Here is a 21,617-nt window from a genome sequence, read left to right as displayed (position 1 = left end):
TGCTCCCTGCTTTCTCTGCAGATCCCAATGTCATCAGCAAACATCATTGTTCAAGGGGATTCCAGTCTAACCTCATCTGTCAGCCCATCCATTACCACCGGCAACAGGAGGCGGCTCAGAGTTGATCCCTGATGCAATCACACCTCCACCTTAAATTCTTCTCACACCTACCGCACACCTCACCACTGTTCTGCTGCTCTCATACGTCCTGTACTATTCTAACATATTTCACCGCCACGCCGGACTTGCGCATGCAATACCACAGTTCCTCTCTTGGTACTCTGTCATAGGCTTTCTCAAGATCCACAAAGACACAACGTAGCTCCTTCTAACTTTCCCTGTCTCTACTTTTCCATTAGCATCCTCAAGGCAAATAATGCATCTGTGGTATGGTACTCTTTCTAGGCATGAAACCAAACTGTTGCTCGCAGATACTTACTTCTGTCCTGAGTCTAGACTCTACTAATCTTTCCCATAACTCCATTGTTAGGCTCATCAACTTTATTCCTCTATAGTTCCCACAGATTAAAAAAAATCACCTTTGTTCTTAAAGATGGGAGTTGGTACACTTTTACTCCATTTTTCAGGCCTCTTCTCGCCCGCTCGTATTCTGTTGAATAAGTTGATCAAAAACTCCACAGCCACTTCTCCAAATTGCTTCCATACCTCCTCATGTATGTGATCAGGACCAACTGCCTTTCCATTTTTCATCCTCTTTACAGTGCCCTTCTCACTTTTCCCATACTCATCATTGTCACTTCATGGTCCATCATACTTGTCTCTTCTACGCTTCGTTCTCTCTCCTTTTCTTCTTTCATCAACTTCTTCAAGTATTATTTCCACCTATTTAGCACACAACTGGCACCAATCAACATTTCCATCTCTATCCTTAAAGCCCCACTGTCATGCCTATAAACATTCTAAAATAGATATTGTAATGAAAAATACATATAACATTGTTCACTTTAATGTCTATACGAAAAAATAAATATGAGCGGAGAGCACGTCATCCATGCGCAAAGTTTCAGAAGTCTCATTCAACATTCAAGTGGTAGCCATATTGGCTGAATCTACTGTCAGTGACATCACCACGGACATTCACCATTGAAAACACGGTGTGGCCCCTACTGTAGGACAGGCCCCTTCAGACATGGAAGCTCTTTTCAAAGAAAAACCTCTCACAACCAAGTGAAGTGTCCGGGGCAATATTACCCTATTGTTTCAAGCCATATTTAGATGATATGCAGATCACGGGCCAAACCACCTCCCCACCCAATCCACCTCCACGCGGCGATGATAAATGCCCACTTCAGTGTCGGACATGACCCACCCCGGCTGACAAGGCCTGCAGCAACCTCGGTCTTGCCAACAAGGCCTGTGGCCAGCTCGGCCTTGTTGACAAGGCCGGTAGCAATCCATAAGGCCTGCAGAGGCCATCCTTCAGCGACTGCTGCATGGAAGTCTTCCGATGTGCACATCGACACATTTAGCAACCCTGATTTATGGATTACGCCGCCCTCAACTATTGTCTTTTTTGAGTAGCTGTATACACAACTACCTGTCATTTGTAACCCACGAAGCTTTTTCACGACGAACCGGGTCTTTTGTAAAAGTATGAAGAACGAATCCATCCTCCCGAGTGTTCAAAAAATGTCCAGCAATGCAATGAGCCAGCATTTTTGGCTAACATGAAGGACCAACAAGCTACCTTCCTGGTGGTAAAAATAATAGAAACAAACGAGTCCACTTGACGGTGGTTCTGCCATGTACATCACTTCCTGCTTCTTCTCGAAAACAAATCCCTTCGAGAGGAATTTCATGGTGGAAGTTAAAAAAATGCTGTATACGTCAAAATCATGTTTTGTGGGGGGAAAAAACGCATGGGTCCATGTTGGCTGCCGTTTTTTCATTAATAGCATACTAAAAGTCCTGCATTTCATGACAGTGGTACTTTACTCACCCTTCCCTGCACATCCTCCCCATCTCTATTGCTCTCTCTGGCCAACCTGTAGATATCCTTTTCTCCTTCTTTCATGTCCAACCTGGTTTACATGTCATCATATGCCTCTCGTTTAGCCTTCGGCACCTCTACCTTTACCCTACGTCGCATCTCGATGTACTCCTTTCGCCTCTCCTCAGTCCTTTCAGTATCCCGCTTCTTCTTCGCTAATCTCTTTCCTTGTATGACTTCCTGTATTTTGGGGTTCCACCACCAAGTCTCCTTCTCCTCTTTTCTCCCAGAAGACACACCAAGTACTCTCCTGCCTGTCTCCCTCCACCTTGGCTGTAGTTTTCAAGTCTTCCGGGAGCTCTTCCTGTCCACCGAGAGCCTGTCTCACCTCTTTCCGAAAGGCCGCACAACATCCTTCCTTTCTCAGTTTCCACCACATGGTTCTCTATTATCCTACACACCACCATCCTATGCAGACGAGCTACACTTTCCCTACCACTATTTTACAGTCAGTAACCTCCTTCAGAATACATCGTATGCACAAAATGTAATCCACCTGCATGCTTTTACTTCTGCTCTAGTAGGTCAACCTATGTTCCTGCCTCTTTTGGAAAAAAATGTTCACGAAAGCCCTTTTGCATCCTTTTTGCAAAGTCCAGCACCATCTGTCCCTTACAGTTCCTTTCCTGGATTAGATAAGTACGGACTTACCCATCACTTCCTCATCTCCCCTGTTTTCAAGCTTAACACAATGTGGGACGTTGACACACTCTTATCTTTTACCTGCTCTCAATGAAGAAGACTTTGCATCTTGCACATCTGTGACTCCAATCAGGAGTAGTTCTTATAAACAGAAACGCCTCTTGTTCTTTGTTCTTGTTATTTTGTTGTTCGTTGTTCTGAATGTTGAACTAGGGCAGCACCGACTGCCGGAGAAAAATCCCTTGGGTGTTTGTACACACTTTGCCAATAAAGCTGATTCTGATTCCAATCTGCACCAATCACAACTCTCTCTGTGTCTGGGATACTTAGAACTACTTCATCTAGTTCCTTCCAGAATTTCTCTTTCAACTTCAGGTTACATTTTACCTGTAGGGTATAGCCGCTAATCGCATTATACATAACACCCTCAACTTCAAATTTCACCCTCATCACTCGATCTGATACTCTTTTCACCTCCATGACATAGCCAACTCTTCCTTTAAAATAACCCCTACTCAATTTCTCTTCCCATCTACTACATTGTAAAATAATTAAAACCCTGCTCATAAACTTCTAGCCTTACTGCATTTCCAACTGCTCTCTTGTATACACTATTTATCGACCTTTCTCTTAATCACATGTGAACCAACTCCTGAGCTTTTCCTGTCATAAACCCAACATTCACAGTCCCCACACTCAGTTGTAGGCTCAGTGCTTTCCTCGTCTCGTTCTGCCAAAGAATCTGATTTCACCTTCATCTTTGTCTCAGACCCAGAGTAGCTGAATTTCCACTGACGCCCTGCAGGTTCACGGTGCCGGCGTGGGAGGGGCAGCAGGCCACGACCGATCTAGTATAGCATTCTTTAGGTGAACACTCATATTTGTTTGGGAAAGTTTTAAGACAGATACCCTTCTTGACGCAACCCTCTGCATTTATCCGGGCTTGGTACCAGCCGACAGATTGCACTGGCTTGTGCCCCCATAGGGCTGTATTCATCCAGCCATCCATTTTCTTGGTCGCCTATCCTCACAAGGGTTATGCTGGAGCCTATCCCAGCTGTCAACGGGGAGGAGGGAAGGTACACCCTGGACTGGTTGCCAGCCAATGGTAGGGCACATATAGACAAACAGCCGCACTCACAATCACACCTAGGAGAATTTAGAGTATCCAATTAATGTTGCATATTTTTGCTTACCAGCTGTCCCACCGTGCAACCTCGGGCTGCATTAACATGACAAATGTGTTCTGGTTTTCACGTTGTCTGTTACCCAGTATTTAATTCTTTTACATTGCAATATATCACTCAGGGTTAAAGAAAAATCACACTTTTTTTCAAATTTGCTTTTTACAATATCATGCTGCCTGTGAGTAAAGTCATAAATGCTCCATGAATCACACAATAATGCACTGCTGGGATGTCAACAGTGGCAGAGCCGCTCTGCGGGCTCATTATGAAAATGTCCACAGTGTTTCAAAAGAAGCAATGTAATAAATAAATAAGTACACATGAATAAAAACTAGAATGACAGCGGTAACACAAGGCACCAAGGCGAGAGTGGCCACCATTAACCTGACCCAGGGACGCATAGAGTGAATGAAAAGCTCAAAAAGACTAATTATATGATTCTGGCCGTCGACTTGATTGCCAAAAAGTCTTTTCTGAACATTGTATAACATTACATCTATATGACAATATTAACATAGAAAGCTAAACAATGACAAACAAAATCTGAGTATTTTGGCATCAGGTCGCATCAGAGGTGGTAAATGTAGCTCCTGAAGAAGTACTGCAAATAACGTACTCGTGGAAAACACACCCTGGTACAAAGTAGAAGTACATATTCAACTTCTGTACTTCAGCGAAAGGGGGGAGAAGTAATGACTGACGTACACTTAAGTACAAAAGTAAAACTTGCATCATCATCATTTTGAGAAGAAGAAAGAAGTTACTTGTTGCAAGTTGTTAAGAGCCAGCATGTTGCCTTGAGTTTTATGCTATCAAAACAATGTATTTCCATAGTTTCGCCAAGGTCTCGGGTTCAATCCCGGACCCGCTTGTGTGGAGTTTGCATGTTCTCCCCATGCCTGCGTGGTTTTTCTCCGTGTACTCCGGTTTCCTCCCACATCCCGAAGACATGCAACATTAATTGGACACTCTAAATTGCCCCTTGGTGTGATTGTGAGTGCGGCTGTTTGACTCTTTGTGCCCTGCGATTAGGTGGCAACCAGTTCAGGGTGTTCCCCGCCTCCTGCCCGTTAACAGCTGGGATAGGCTCCAGGACTCCCGCGTCCCTCGTGAGGATACGTGGCTAAGAAAATGGATGGACGGATGAATCTAAAGCCTCGTCAGTAATGCTTTCCTTAACATATTCCTCCATGATGATGTTTTCCCTGACTTGTTCCAATTTATAAAATCTCAATGCAGCTAAGATCACATGTTACACTTGTTACCCTGTGGATGTATTTTTTTTTTCTGTAACACCTGCACTAACAAAATAAGTGTAGTAAGTACAAGCATCCATTTTCAAATGCATGGAATTAAGGGGAAAAGTAATCAGACAAATATGTGAGCAAAGAAAATCCCATGAGGATAAGCGGCTTGCAAAATGGATGGATGGAAAAATCTTCTTAAGTGCGGTAACAAAAGTATCTGCCCCACAGCTGACTTGCATGTACCAAAATAGTTTTTTGCTTTGTTGAAAAAATAATTCAATCCCTACCAACACATCTCAAGCTGTAGGCTCCAGTTTGTATTTAAATAAGTCTCCACCCCCTCCCCAACCACCACCCCCTTAAGTGCAACGTGGACAATACAAGAAACAACAAGGAGCCATTCCAAAAAGTGAGATGAACTAATTCTGTGTGAGGGTTTCTTTACCTGTTCTGCCATCCTTGGATAAGGTTGGTATATTTGCTGAGAACTCCCTCCAGTTGTCGCCTGCGAGCCAGCTGCTGCTGCGGCTGCGAACCGGTGCTGATCCCCAGTGCGCCCCCCCGGCCGCCCCCTGCCCCCGTGGGACCGTACTGTGGGCCGGAGCCGGGGCTTGGCGAACCCGTCCGCCCGCCGGGTTTTTTCGACGAGTTGCTTCGGTCTGAAGACGAAGAGTTGCTGCGGTTGCTTCCGTGATGTGGACTGCTTGGCGTCTTGTCCATGCTTGTGACGGGACGGCGAAGAAGAAGAGGCGGAAGAGGAGGGGGGACGGGGATGGAGCCCCACCAAGGATTTCACCAGTGCATTGAAGTGGCGAACAAGACGAAAAGCAAAGGCTGTGGACGTGTCGTGACAGCACAGTGACCGGGATCCGCGCGCCCCCCGCCGTGTGGAACAACTGACATCTTTCTCGGCGGTGTTCGAGTCTCTTTCTGGTCTCTGCAGTGCGAGGCTGTATGACACCGCTGCACTGAGCCACGAAGACACGCCCACTCGACCCCCCCCCCCTTCAAACCCGCCCCCGGAAGTTCCAACGGAGCCTTGTGATCCACATCATCATCTACGACAATGCGAATACTTACAACCGCAGTTCGGCTGCAAAACCTCAGGATATTTAGAAGTCTTGTTCAGCACGAAAAGAATAAATAAATCGCTCATCTTTATAATTAGTCATGAGTATTTGAGACTCTGTGTATTGTTATCATGTGGAGTGGTAAAAATATTTTTAACGACCGAAACAATAAAGAGACAAAAATTCAAACTTTTAAGGGGCAAAAAAATACTGTCATGTGAAATTGGTCTTGGGTCATCTTTCTTAAAGACTGTAGTACAGTAATCCCCATTCATTACTGGGATTATGTTCTCAACCCCTACAATAAGTTGAAAACCTGTGATATAGAAATGTTGCACCTTCTTTTACAGCATTATGGTACCTAATTGTTTTAATGGTCTTTGAACATTTCTCAAATAACATTCAAGCAAATACTGTAAAATAAAGTGAGAAAGAGGAATAGGTGACGCAAAAGTTTGTACAATACATACAAAATATAGAGTGAAAAGTGTTACATTAAACAAAGAAAATCCGATATATAGCAGGACTGCAACAGGTGAGCCGTGATATACAGTTGCTGGGGTTTACCCCATACAGTATTGCAATTTTGTCCATAAAGTGGACCTTTATATCCCCTTCCACCAAATACAGCCCTCCCATGCACTTGGTGAATTCTGTTGATTGTAAGACTCCACATCACATGATCTAAACGCAAGCTTGCTATGAATGCTTTGCTGCGGCGATATCACCAACAGTTGATCAGACTGGAGCTGTTTTGAATGTGAGTGCTGTTATCAGACCAAAGCTTATTTCCATGTCACACAGAGTATGAATGGGAAATCTGGCCTTCTTCGCTGCCAGCCATAAAAGACTAAGTAAAATAGCATGGAGAAAAAGAAAAAGCACTAAACTGGAGAGCTAAGAACCGCTGCACCCGTGTGTGCTCCTTCTGTGTGTGAGTACGCAAGTATCTTTTTGGTGCATTTCCTTTGTTACAGCATTCCTGTGCCACTATAGTCAAGTCTTGTTTTGTCCCAATTTGTTGCCTTATCAGACCTCGTTTCATGATTTTTGGACTTTGTTTTTTTGTGCTTCTGTCTTTCTTATTTTGAAGCCACAGAAAAGCACTAAGATGTTTGGCCGAGGAAAGAGTGCCGCTCCAAAGTCAAAGTTTCCAGGTTCCTGCAAGCGGCCGTCGTCTTCTCAGTTGGGCGCACCCGCAGGCTGCAGAGGAAGGGCAACCACACCAGACGTGTGGACAATGGCGCTGCAGTCTACCTCGCCGCCATCTTGGAGTACCTCTGTGCTGAGATCCTGGAGCTGGCAGGGAACGCCAGCCACAACAATAAGAAGCAGCGCAGAAGAGGCTGGTGTGATCCCCAACATCCACTCATCCCAGGTTCTCCTCATGGGATCGTAGAAGAATGGATATGTATCAATTGTGCATTACTACATAGTAGTACCACAATTAAGTACATACCTCTTTAGCACTGTTGGCCAAAACTAAACATAGTTATCAGATTTGACTTGATTTAATTTTTTGGAATGGCTCGACACAAAGACATGTAAACAAACAGGATAAAAGGACTTTTTTTTAAACAACTAACAGACAGAGAAACATCACAGGCTATCACAAGAGACAATGACTGCATAGACCGATGAAGGTTTGCCTGGATGAATCTCTGCAGGACACTTAATGGGGCTTAGATAGATTCCTGCCGCTTGTCTGTTGAGGCAGCCGCAAAGACAAGATCAATACAGGAAAGTAAAAAAGAAAAAAAAATCCTGAGAGAGAGAGAGAGAGAGGTGTTGTTTAAAAGCTTGCGATTCAAGCTGGGGTCAGCTGCACTTCATCATAAATCAACCCATTGAGATCCTTTCAATTCCAAATGCGTTCATGTAATACAGTAATGAAACAATCAATTAGTTGCACCAGTATAAATAAATCTGGTGGGAGTAGTAGCTTCTGCAACTCTGCAACAAGCCTAATCGCTTTCGTCATCATTAGCAATAATAATTACCTCTGCTTCATCACTTCCTTATATGTGCGAGATCAAAATTGCATGCGTCATCATCCTCACACCTCAGTGTTGTAAAATATGAAAGAGGCTTTGATTGAATTCCCTTCTTCTCCTCTGCAGTGCACCCGCTTTCCTCCATCCCAGTCCTCCTTTCTGCTAAAAACGGTTTGTTGCATTTGAGACGCCATGAGGTGAACCCCTAGCCTTCCACTCTTAACACCCATAGGCCTGTCACTGTGGAGGGTTTACTTCAGAACATGTTCATCTTTTCAGAAATTAAGAACATATGGCATGTTGTAACGTCATGCTTGTACAGCCCATTTATTTCTTCCAAAGGCAAAGTGGAAATTTAAACCAACAGGTTTTAAAGTCCTGTAAAATCCAAATCTTTTTCATGCTTCAAATGAAGTTTCACCCTGCCTGCATCTGAATATGATATCTATCAAAGAAGGATACCAGTGACGGTGTAGAGGAGTAATATCCTGACCACAGAATTGTAGACAGTTTTTGTCATGGTTAGTATAATATCCTGTCAACACTAAGTTAATAACTATAATGACAACGAACAAAAAAAAATGAACATGATGTGCAGTACACCCGAAAATGAGCTAAGTTTAGTTTATTTTTAATATAACATAACTGTCGTCAGCATTCTTAACCCTTTAGATTGGTCAATAATTCTGTAACAATAACAGACCAATGTGTGGACTGACCGATTTGTGAAAAATTATCAAATTGACCAAATTTAGTTGGACATTTGTACTCGATGGTGACGATTATATAAGGCTATATGTTTGAGTTGTATTACTCGACACAGTCCTAGCCAAAACAAAATAGTACACTCATTACAACTTATTCAATTAATTTCTACAAAACTACCTTCATCTTTGGACAGTGTGCGGAGGATGCTTCCAATGTCAGGTTTATAAAAGCTTAAAGAACTTCATGTTTGCATGAGCCAAACAAAAATGAACATCATCAATGTCAACAAGCAATTTCTTGAAGAATAACAGTGAAGTTGTTCACCAACATTTCAAATTGTGTCCTTACAGAAGTCGTATTGAATGAGAAATAGCTGTTGTTTGGCTCTATGTGCCCTGCGATTGGGTGGCAACCAGTTCAGGATAGGCTCCAGCACTCCCATGACCCTTGTGTGTATAAGCAGCTCAGCAAATGGATGAATGATAGCACAATAACATTGAGTTGAAAACTTTTGGGCCATAAAGTGTACTAATAAAGGGTTATATATTGATTTTGATGTCAAGGAGTATTGCCAGAGTCTTACCTTGTGCTGAACCCAGACTTTTCTTTAAATGCATTTGACATTTAGAACAATGACCACCTTTTCAGAAGGGAACTGATGCAGGATTCGAGATAGAAGAAAAGAACAAGACTCAGTTTTGAAGTTAAAATATGAGGTTGGGGGGCGGGAATGTTTCATCGGCCCCTCTCATATGTTCTGTGGTTCTCAATTTCCCTGGTAAAATATTTCATAGCTTTTAATGAATCGCGCTCAAGGAGTTTGGTTCCCTGAAGCGATACGGCAGACCAGGCATTCATTACTTGGCCGGACTCATTTTGAAAGCTTATTGGGAAAAAATGTCGCATGGCAGACTTCATGTTAAAGTGCTGGCGGACTTTGAATACAGATGAATGCATTATTTCATCAGCTGTCTTATCAGAAGCCTGATGGAAATCTACAGACAGCTCTATTGTCAGACGCAGACAATAATTCAACTAGGGACCAAAAATACATTTACACATGTAGTCCAATCCAAATAAGGATTATGTAAAAAAAAAAAAATAGAAATGCTAAAGTGACACCATCCCTTGACAAATAGCCCTACGTGCAAAGGACAATATTTAAAAGTAGCCTCATTTCATGTCCCTGCAAGGCGGAAGAGGCGGGGTTGAGGAGCGACGTAACATACGTAATGGTTTTTCTAGTTCAGCCGTGCAGTCGTCCCCATTTAGGACACATAGCATTCGTATACCTGTACACTGCTCCACTGAGCCTCCTTAGGTGCAGTCGACGTGTGAAAAAGATTGATAGAGTATTGATTGGCTATTATTTCTACTGCCGTGCTCAGTTTTAAAATAATAATTAAAACTAAATTAGATTCTTCAGATGGGGCCAGAGAGGGCTTAGTTTTCAAAAGATAATTTTAATTAGATTTTGCTGTCAGGTCATGGAGAGCGTTTTAATATGTATGAGAAAATGTCATTGTTTCTTCACTTGTATGATTTTGGGGTCACATTTGGAATGAGTGAAAAAAAAAAACCCACACACACAAAAAAGTAAAACAAACTGGAATGACGTCTTACAAGATATGTTGTTTATTCATCCAACAAGATTTAGGCTTCTGGCTGTATGACTTTAAAAGTGTATTTTTCTGAAGAATGGTTGTGATTTCCAAATTGCTCAACCTGTTAAAATTTCCCCTCGCTGACATTACAGTGATTGGAGCCTGAACCATTTTTTTCTTTACCCCAGTCTACATTAACTACAAAGAGTAGCCAATATAACTACTTAATGGACTAGAGGGTGGTATTGACCACCTAATCTGACACAATCAGCACCGTGTGTGTGTGCTTGGGTGTGTATATGAGTCCATGCCTTGTTTGGGAAGGTGAAAGCATGAGGGCATGTGGAATATTGTTGCATACAGCTCTTGTAGAGTGCAAAGTTTAAAGATGAACGTGAATATTCATAGAGTTGTTATAGAGGAACGGCTTTTGTGCTAAACATATAGAAACAACATAAAAGTCAAGGTATCACTACAATGATACAATTGCAAAGTAGATGCTTTATGATACAGAGGCAACTGGGAATACACAATTTACATGCATTTTTCATCCACCCTTAACATTTATAATAATTTCTTCCCACGACACCGCACCTAAGAATCATAAATATAGACAGAAAATATTTGTAGTCTGTGATGGTTCATTCACACAACTACCGTGCAGGCGGCATGAAAGTGTAACTGGTGACCAGTCCGGGGTGTCAACTTGAACCGTAATTTCCGGCCTATGAACCGCGACTATTTTCACATGCTTTCAACCCTGCGACTTATGCTGTGATGCGGTTAATTTGTGCATTTTTTCCAACAGCCGAAAGGGGGCACTCAAGTGGAAAAGGTAAGAGTGAGACTGGTGGAATATATGTCCCGAGGAAGTGACTTTTACCAATATGTTTTTATTTAACCGCCCCTGCCTGGCGCTGCACCAGCATAAGCGCTGTGCTAGTCTGTTGCTGCTGTGTTACTGGCGTGTCTCAGTGATTTTTACTGGTATGTTTTTTTGTAACCGGCCCTGTTGTCTCTGCGCTAGCATTAGCACTGTGTTAGCATGTTGCTAGTGCATATCAGTGATTTAGATGTTTTTTTTTAACCGGCCCAGTTACTGCTTTCCTACCGTGTTGCTACTGTGTAGCCACCGATTTTTTTTTTTTTTTTTTACCACCCTTGTTCGTGCGACCATGTTGTGGCTATGTTAAGCTAAGCCAAGGTATTAAAATTTTGAAAACTCTTTCTGTGTACCGTCTTTTTTTTTGTAAATATCTCGTGTTCCGGTGTGGGTTTCAATGTGGGTGCTTGCGGCTTATGTATGTACCAAATGGTATTTCCTTTACAAATGTACTGGGTGAGCCTTATAATCAGGTGCGCTCTGAAGGCCAGAAATTATGGTACATAAGGTTTACTGAAATGGATATGAGCTTCAGAAAATGGATAGTTCAATAATATTTGTTTCCGGGTTATTCATTTCAAATTTGTACCCCACTTATCATTTTTATCTGCAGTTGACGGCTGATAAGGTCATTCTTGAGCCTTTTGCCAACTTAAGTTTAATATAAACTCTGATTAGCACCAAAAGAGTGGGAAAAGATTGTGGGCGGGGGAGCGGTGGTGGTTGACAGGTCTTCTGTAAAGGTGCCATAGTGATCATATTGGCTCGGTTATCGCTCAGCTGAACAAGGACAGAAGAAGCCCAATTAGCTCTCTAACCTGACACGAAAAAAGAAATAATGGCTCAATTGAAACTTATCTGCAATCAGATGGAAGAGAAACTTTCAAAGTTGCCATTTATTGGTTTGGTTTGTTTTACTTGCTATTTCTTTTAGAGGTTCACGGAGTGTGTTGGCCTCCGAAAAAGTCTCAAACATCCATTCCTATGCCAAATTGGATGCAGAACATTTTCTGCTGCCATGTTGAATTATTTGTAAATCATGGGAGGATGAAAAGGATAGAAGCCATGTACCCTGCAAAAAAAAAAAAAACATGTAATGAAGGGGACATTTGTTGGATGCATATCAAAGAGCAAATGCAGGCGAATTAGAGTAGCTCTCACACACTGTTACAAAGACATCGGCTTTGTTTGGACAAGGTTTTAGTTTCAAAATTACACGCACTTTCTCAATACAGGGACACCCATTGTGCCAAATTTATGAAAAATAGTCAACTTTAAACTTTAATTTTATTTTAATAATAATAATAAGTGACAATAATGGTGGTGGCTTCTAACAGGGCAATTTTTGGGTATGCTGTCGCAAGCTTGAAACCTGATGAGGTCTTTTATGTGGTCTCTAGTTTCATCAAAATTATAATATCGATACATTTCTTTTTGTGTGTTACTTGGGATCTTAGGAAAAGACTCTCACTTCCCTTTATGTGTGAATGGTTGTTTGGGCTGCGATTGCTTGGCGACCAGTCCCAGCTGTACCCCCCCTCTCACCCAGAGTTGACTGACAAATGCACCAGCACGCCCACGACCCTAATGAGGATAACCGCGATGGAAAATGAATGATTTTTTTTTGGGGGGGGGGGGGGGGCAAATATTTTTGTGAAGCACATTAGAGACATCTACTGGTTAAAAAAAACCACACTATTTTCAACGCATTTAATCTGCACCTCATACACACACAAAAATAACAATAAGCCATCCCTCCATTTTCTGAGCCGCTTATCCTCACAAGGGTCGCGGGAGTGCTGGGATAATTTTTAAAAAGAGGGGAAATCATTAGAGAAGCATAATCATTTCTGGAAATTAGAAAAAAAAGTGTTAATTTCTAGGCAGCACTGAGAGAGCGGTTAGCATGACTGCCTCACAGTTCTGGGTTTTGGGGTGCAAATCCCATCCAAACCCTTCCATTAACAAACTGAGATTTAAAATAACACACCCATTATAGATCCTTACATTCTGAATGATGCAATGATATGCTTCTAATTTGGAGGATAATTTTGATTCTAATCATCAGACACTCCTGTCTGCTCACTGTAAAAGGTCAAAGAGGAAAGAAATTGGGACTCGTTGGCTTTAACCTTCTCCAGTCTATTCCACTTTCATTTTGTACTTATAGAAATGGTCCTTGAAAGAACAGCTAATTAGTATGTGGATTCTTTTCATTCTTTTTGTAAGGTCACGCTTCAACTCACTGTCCGTGACATCAGTATTGATTATCCTTTGCTTCCAGCTGCAATAATGCTTGTGGAGTGACGGCAACGTGATGTAGGCCTACCTCCAGCTGATTGGACGGACTCTCCATTGCCGTTTGGATGAACAACAACGTGGAAGAATTGAAAATGTAAAATTCTTGAAAAATCCCCTGAAGTGCGCTTTCTATACCCAGGGCTTCTTAGGTCATCTGCATAGATGTATTTACGTATCATCAATGGATTTGCATGAATATCATCACTGTCAGATGGAATCTTCCTAAAACCAAATTTGGTCCACTTCTTACTTTTTTATAAATCAATACTATTGGTCACTCCCACACACATATGTCAGTTATCTTCACAAATTATTGACAATTCTAAGAGTTGGAAATGTTTTTTATGGATATGGATTTATGGATGCCATAAATGGGCTGTTTTGTGGTGGTTTTTGTTTCCAGAAATGTGACAAAAATGCAAAGTGCAATAATAACAAATAAAATTTACAAATCAATTTATAGTATAACCTTTGTTGATGATATTCTGTATTCTAGCCTCTTTTTGTATGTGGCTTCTTCTAATGGGTACAATTGTGAGGCTACATTCTTTCAAAGACAGCAATCAGTTACTGTCACCTATTCCAAAATAAAATGAGCCTATTTCAAGAGATTTGACCGCAAAAAGCTAACATTAATTTAATAAAAATTTACTGCCATTATAGAAACAAGATGAGGTTGTCAGTAGTACAATTTTATTGTTGTAAAAAATGTTAAGTGCGTTGGAAAATGGAAGGATTTTTTTTATCTTGTGGTGTACGTCATTATTTAATATTGGCATTTTTTTTATGGTGTGACTAAATAAATGTAAAATGGCTGAATTTTTTTTTGTAGAAGTGTAAACCACGAGGAAAAAAGTGTGAGATTGTTTATTTCTGAAGCCCGGTAAAAAGATAGACTACAACTCCCATGACGTACCGCGGGCCCTTAGCCGCTTCTCTGCGCCGTGACTCCCACCAGGCGGCTGAACGGAGGAAACGCACCCCACGTTTGCTCGCAGCCAGGCCAGGCGGCTCTGTAGTGGAGCAGCAGCACCCGAGGTGGGAAGATGGAGTAGCCCATGATGTCTGTCCTCTTTCAACATGTTCCCCGGAGTTTTCTATGCACTGCTGGCGGGTTTCCTCGCGGCCGTGGCGTCGTCGTCGGCCAAGCTGTCACTGGGAGCGGACTACCTGAAGGGAGTGTGCGAGACTGGGCTCCGGACGTGGGGCGAGCAACGCAAATTTCGTCAAGGGGACGAAACGACCGCCTGCGACCGGGTGAGTCACGGATGAGGGAAGGGATGCAGCTTTCTCAGCTTCAGCACCAGTCATGACGAGGGTGCTGCTGGATGTGTGACGCTGCACCCGCGTGGTATCATCGCATTGTTTTGCCGTCATCCCACTCTTTCACTCTCACCAATGTCTCGCTATAAATAAACAACTTTCTTGATAAGTCACCTTAAATTAAGGCTAGCTGCTGCCACACGTTAAAATCAAGGTGAGCCTTGCTCTTTGGCTCATTGTACAGGATGTCAACATCAAGCTCCAAGCCAGGCAAGATAAGATACACTTTTCTTTACATTTTAATACAATTTCTATTAAATGTGTGACTTAAAGCATCAAATCTGAAAAGGCTGAGGCTCAGCAAAGGGGGGATGGCTTAAAACAACTTTAGGGGCTAATTTTGAATAGAATTTGGGCATATGTGGCTTATAGGGCAGCTCCATTTTCGAAACATAAAGGAATCGGAATGTGAATTTGCAATGATGTCATTTTTTAGCTGCACATCCCTCTGAGGCTGTTGTGTGGGGGTCTGCTTTTCACCTGCAATGCCGTGATGTGGACCTTCCTTGCCAAAGCACTCAGGTACTCCTCCTCTTCCACCCGGACCACTGTGACCACCACTGCCTCCAACTTCGTATCTTCCGTGAGTAGCAGCCTCTCTAACTTCATCATTCAATCATTCTTATAATCCCATTTTGGTTCTGTATTATTAAAAAATACATAACATTGCAGAGGCGCGTCACAAGAACGAACCCATTATATATCAGCGAGAATCTGCATAAAAGTGCAGAAAAATCATTTTATCGAGGCTACCTGAGACAAAATGTTTTCACTGGCATTTATTTACTGTTTTGTCATTTCGAGGCTTTCCTGGGCCAGCTGATTTTTGGCGAGGCCCAAATAACACTGTGGTGGGTCGGGATCTCCTTGACGTTCTCGGGCCTGCTCGTACTGCAGAGGGTTTCGCCGCAGGATCGACAACCTGACGCCAACGCTAAGAGGGATGAATGATTTGTCTCATCTCCACTAAACTGCGTTCAGCCAGTCTATATACTACCCATACTTTGAATAGATTCTAAATTCTATTTTCCATCACACCAAAGAAAAATCATGTCCATTTAAGTTATGGTGTCTATATTTATGAAATGTGTCATCTCCAGAGAAACAGACTAAAAATATGATTTTTTTCCCCCCCCTTGACCCATTGCTGAAAAGACAGAAGTAACTCTCACCATTGAGTCCACCTGCTGTCCTAACGTGTAGCTTTGGTGTGGTCTGTACAGCTAGCAGTAACAAGCTAATATGCTAACTAACAATCGTAGAAACAATTTAGGGTTTTTTCTAAATGTTTTTTTTGTACAGAGTTAGGATATTTCTGTTCACACAAAATTAATACATTAAGGGCAACAAGAGGGAACGGTAAACCTAAAAAGCTGTAGAAGCTAGCTTGTTAGCAATTAGCACAACTTTTTAGGATTCATCAAAGAATGGAACACTGTAGTAGTCTTGTAGCTCATCATTTTACTACTTTATTACTTACTAGCTGAGAATAAGATGATGAAATTAACATTTAATTTAATTTAAAGAGACTGACAACTCCAAAAAAAAGGCATAAGAAGGGAAACATGAAGAGACAGCTTGCTTGGCTCTTGTCCATGTTTTTTCATCTGTGAAAAATGTGTTAGAACAGCAATTTGTTGGATTTTTTTGTAGGCATGATGTTATTTTAGAGTTTTGTCACTAAGCTTGGGAGGTAAAGGGGACCAGTGGTTTGTCACACTTGTTAAAAATGAGGAAAAAGTGCAGGCATTAGCATCAGACTCTAGATCTCTGGATCCAATGTTATCCTGGTTCATACACATTGGAGGAAGACCAAAGAGAAGGTTTATGGATGTGGTGAGAGAAGACATGAGGGCAGTTGGGGTTAGAGAGGAAGATGCAGGAGATAGGCTAAGATGGCAAAAGATGACACGCTTTGGCGACCCCTAACGGGACAAGCCGAAAGGAAAAGAAGAAGATACACATTGGCACAGTGTCACCATTAATTCATAATAATTATGTACTGCAACTATTAGGTCACCAAAGCATCTCTTTCAGATAACTGACACTCACTGTAAACATCTGTGCATGATGAAGGCGTTAAGTCTTAGCTGAAGAACTGAGCTCCTCTTTTCACATTTAGCTGTGAGAGGCCTTGAATACTGACATTATTTCTTTCTGTATAACACTAAAAATAGATTGTGGTGTACGTTGGGGTTTGGAGGTAACGTTCCGCTTCTTAACATGTAAGCATACTCTCTTCGTCCTGAATTCACACTCAAGCACATGACTCACTCAGTGAGCAAGTGCGGAAGTTCTCTTCTGCGGCCAAACCTTGGATTTTTGTATAGTTTACGTACGTCATTTGTGTCTTCACTGAAGAGAGAACAAGTGACTTCACAATTTGCAGCAGACCAGATATAATATGAACGTGTAATTACAATGATGATGCACAAATGCCCATTCCGATTGTTGCTGTGTATCTAGGTTACGTATACTGTACAGTACTTATGTACAAGCATCCCTAGTAATATGACCACAAACACAATGTGATAAGAAATTGAGACGACCTACAACAAAGACAAAAAAGATGGGATTTTTTTTCATGTTGGGGTACTGTACACCGATTCCTCACATGAATTTTGCATTTTAGGAATGCTGATGTCCACGATATATTATGTACTAAAGTTTAGAACTACCGATGTACAGAATCATGGCTGTCTAATTGCATATTATATGTGTGGCAAAGTCCTGTTGAAGAGCTTTTTTGTCACTCCACTTCTCTCTGTTAGCATTGATGTTCAGCTTTAATAGCCTCAGAGCATATTAATTTAACGTGTCATTGTGGTTCGAGTTTTACACTGAGAGGTCTTTTAAATTGTATCACTTTAGCTACAAATAGCAATTTATTCTTGCAACCAGTAAACACAGTCTATTTTTGAGACTGCAGATTGTCTTCATAAAGGCAACCTTTTCAAAACATTTCTCAATAGAATTACCTAATGAAGTCCCGAAATGAAACGAAGACATGACCGAGTGTGTTCAACAGTTTGACCCTAATTAAATTTAATGGGACAATCTTGATGTACGAATTTAGAAATGCCTGCAAGGCACTTTTAGTACCTCTGCTTCTGGAATGTGCTCTTTGCTCATGCGGCTGTTGCACAGACAAATGTCACTTTTTTTCTCCACTTAGATGTGTCACAAATACAATGTGAAAATGTAAATACTTGAAGGGTAAAAAAAAAACCCACAAAAATTCTGAAATAAACATCTCGTGACACAATGTTCCTCTCGACGTTTGTCTTTGTACTTTGAGTGGAAAAGAAAAAAGCAATCTGATATTAAAAGAGCTTCTTGTCTTTTTGCTGTAATGTGCTGCGTAAATTAAGGCTGCTTTGAGCTGCTGACTATAGAAAAACAAACATGTTTTTCTAAAAACCTTATTCGTTAAAATGTCAATTACTTGTGTGCCATATCACAAGTATAAAGAACTAAGATTGCAAATTACTGCACATTTGGATTAGGATTTATTTTAGTTTGAGGGCAATACAATCTTGTTATATCTTAGTGAATGTTTGCCAATTATTTTATGGTTACTGACTCCTCTCTTAAATGTGGTTTAAGAAAAAATAGTGAATGATGAAGACATATCCCAAGTAAAGATCCTGGAAATTCTAGCCTTGACATTTTGTCTCAACATAACTTTATTTCTCTTTCTCCTTTAATCAAATACATTATAAAAGCAATTCCTACAAAGTACTAAAATAGCATTCATGACAGACCATACAAATTATAAGGAAACAGCCTGGTGTTGTTCCTGTAAGATGGATAGCAGACTGCATATCCATTAGATGTTAAAACAAAAAAAAAAAAGTAAAGATATTGTATCCAAACAAATAAAAATTCCTGTGTCCCAAGGAAACGCAACATGCGAGTTCAAATCAAATGTTCCACCAACTCCCCTTCTGTGGTTGGATGATTCATCAAGTGGCCTGCATGAGATTTTCAGTCACTGAGTTCACATCTTTTCAGTCTGAACTCGTCAGCAATTTCATGCTTTAAGGCTCATGACGACATTATCGGAGCACCTGATTGGTCGCACGCTGGCTGACATCGTTTTAGTGGCTCTTTTATTCCCTTACTTTTTCGTTAAACTGTTAATGAGATAGTGTATTTCCCCATATTTGGCAGCATTTAAATCAGCATATAGTACTGGGCAAAAGTCTTGGGTCAAAACAGGTTTTCACAGTCGTCATAGTAAAACCATAAATAGGATAGAGTTTCCAGGAAAATACCAAATTGAAATCCGTGACACTTAACAGAGGCGCAAGGGTCAACCCGAGCCCCCTAGATTAACAGCTTCTCTCTGTTATTGACATGCTGTACAAGAAATCTAATGGTGGCTGAAGACTTCTACAGTATGTCCATGACTGCATATCAACTGGCAACGGGTAGGTTGTGATAGTGTCGTCTTCATCAAAGTAAAATCGTTTATATGTAATCTCAATCTCTTGTGTTGGATTGTTGATTGCTCTTTCTTTAATTTGTTATAAAGTTTGTAATAGTAAACCCTCATATAGCAAGGGGGATGGGTTACAAAAAAACGCCACAATGAATAAAATCTGTAAAGTAGCGACCAATTATCCATCCATTTTCTTAGCCGCTTATCCTCACGAGGGTCGCAGGGAGTACTGGAGCCTATCCCAGCTGTCAGGCGGGGTACACCTTGAACTGGTTGCGAGCCAAACGCAGGGCACATGGAGACAAACAGCCACACTCACAATCACACCTATTAGAAATTTGGAGTATTCAATTAATGTTGCATGTTTCTGGGATTTGGGAGGAAACTGGAGTGCCCGGAGAAAACCCACGCAGGCACGGGGAGAACATGCAAACTCCACACAGGTGGGGCCGGGATCGAACCCGGGTCCTCAGAACTTCGAGGCGAATACTTTACCAGCTGACCCACCGTTCCGCCCGACCAATTATTTATTATGTAAATATATGTTTCATATATGCAATTCAATGCCATTTTGTGATTTTCATGTGAACTTTAGAGAGGTGCTGTATTTCACATTTTCACCTGAGTTCACCAATCCACACAATTCCATCTATTGTCCAAGCCGCTTATTCTCACTATTAAAATTTGGTGTGTGTTTAAATCATATGAATACCAGTCCATGTGGACATAATGTAAACAGGCGATTCCGCACAACATACTCCGCAAAAAGCATTTTGGTAATACAAACTTCATTCCGGTTATGTTTTTAACTGCAGTACTGTTGTTGTCAAGCTAAACATTGATCTTTACTTTCATTTGTTCTTGTTCATAATGTAATGATAATGCGCATTAGCTATTTGTTGGGCGACTGTTGTCATTTTATTAATTCATATAATAAAACTCGGCGGCATGGTGTAAGAGCTGTAGAGCGCTGGCCTCACAGTTTTGAGGACCGTGGTTCAAATCTCGGCGCTGCCTGTGTGGAGTTTGCATGTTCTCCCTGTGCCTGTGTGGGTTTCCTCCGGCAGTCTGATTTCCTCCCATGTCCCAAAAACATGCATTCATTGGAAACTCCAAATTGGCCCTAGGTGTGATTGTGAGTGTGACTGTCTGTCTTCATGTGCCCTATGATTGGCAGGTAAACAGTTCAGCTTGTACCCCGCCTCCTGGCCGATGACAGCTTGGATTGGCACCAGCACTCCTGCGACCCTCATGAGGATATGCAGCTCAGAAAATGGATGGGCAGATAATAAAACTTGACTGTTAATTTACTTTGATTAACATACCAATGAGATTATGAGTCATGGCTGCCACATTAGACTCATATAGCATTTAAACATAAGAGCATGAGAGTATGAAGATGAGGAACTGCACAACACTGAATCCATAATAAGTCAACTGCGATAAAGTGAGGGATCGTATATACTATGCTAGCAGTCTTCATGTGTTGCTCCACCATTCCTATTCAAATAGCACTAAGGTAAGTAGACTTTCCTAAGGCAAGGCTATGTGATTGTTTTAAGTAAACGTGTATTTCTATTTCATTTGTTTAGTTTGACAGTAAACCTCAACTGAGTTGAGTTCAATAACCTCCATATGGCACTCTTAGATTTTTTTTTCAGTCAGGTAGCTCCTATCTTAAGGCACCACTGTAATGTATATTTATTTTTCTACTGTATATATTGTTGCCTTGTGAGTGGCAAGCAACCAGTCCAGGGTGTATACCAGTGGTGTTCGCTTGAGCTCATCCGAGACCCATGATGACAAGCACGATAGAAAATGTATATTATATTTTCATACAGTGAACCCCTGTTCCGTATAAAAACGATTTTATCTCTGCAACATGATTTAAACACATTTTTCTCAAACATGCAAATGCAGATGAACACAAAAGAAGCATAAAATCTACACAGTGTAGTACCTGTATTAGCCGCATTGGCCTTTTAGAGGCCGGGCGTGGTAGAGTACCTTGTTCACGAGTTTGTGTGTGAGTGTCTGCAGGACAGCTGTGGCTGAAAGCAGCAGCTGCGCAAGTGTGCTTGTGGTGTTTCACTGTTCTCCTGGCCTTGAATCAACAACTGGAAAGTGCATCGGCAACTGTGGCTCTCTTTTCACATATGCGAGGGCATAAAAGTGAGTAAAATTGATTCGCAACATAGCAGGG

The 21,617-nt window shown here is 41.5% G+C and overlaps 2 protein-coding genes across 3 annotated transcripts in view; one reads left to right on the top strand and one right to left on the bottom strand.

Moving 5' to 3' along the window:
• LOC133501527 (oxysterol-binding protein-related protein 10) overlaps positions 1-6,276 on the bottom strand; it is a 49,689-nt gene extending 43,413 nt beyond the window's left edge. Inside the window, exon 1 of one of the 2 annotated variants that reach the window (XM_061821437.1) lies at positions 5,533-6,276. In XM_061821437.1, coding sequence (XP_061677421.1) covers positions 5,533-5,807 — 275 coding nt within the window. In that variant the 5' untranslated portion in view covers positions 5,808-6,276. The remainder of the gene's footprint in view (positions 1-5,532) is intronic. The other variant, XM_061821392.1, reaches the window with a different exon arrangement.
• An 8,400-nt stretch (positions 6,277-14,676) lies between these two features.
• Positions 14,677-18,216, top strand: LOC133501467 (transmembrane protein 42). The gene is made up of 3 exons (XM_061821298.1): positions 14,677-14,904; positions 15,407-15,553; positions 15,775-18,216. Exons 1-3 carry the CDS (start codon positions 14,728-14,730, stop codon positions 15,919-15,921), a joined length of 471 nt encoding a protein of 156 aa, XP_061677282.1. The 5' UTR covers positions 14,677-14,727; the 3' UTR covers positions 15,922-18,216.
• The last annotated feature ends 3,401 nt before the right edge of the window (positions 18,217-21,617 follow it).

The sequence above is a fragment of the Syngnathoides biaculeatus genome, chromosome 1 (assembly GCF_019802595.1).
Source record: "Syngnathoides biaculeatus isolate LvHL_M chromosome 1, ASM1980259v1, whole genome shotgun sequence".
NCBI lineage: Eukaryota > Metazoa > Chordata > Actinopteri > Syngnathiformes > Syngnathidae > Syngnathoides > Syngnathoides biaculeatus.
This window is presented reverse-complemented; position numbering and strand designations above follow the sequence as displayed.

Bases quoted from the DNA above. Each gene is read 5' to 3' on its own strand.
- LOC133501467 (XM_061821298.1), top strand. From the start codon at position 14,728: ATGTTCCCCGGAGTTTTCTATGCACTGCTGGCGGGTTTCCTCGCGGCC. The intron at 14,905-15,406 runs GTGAGTCACGGA...GTCATTTTTTAG, and splicing joins AAACGACCGCCTGCGACCGG to CTGCACATCCCTCTGAGGCT. The intron at 15,554-15,774 runs GTGAGTAGCAGC...TGTCATTTCGAG, and splicing joins CCTCCAACTTCGTATCTTCC to GCTTTCCTGGGCCAGCTGAT.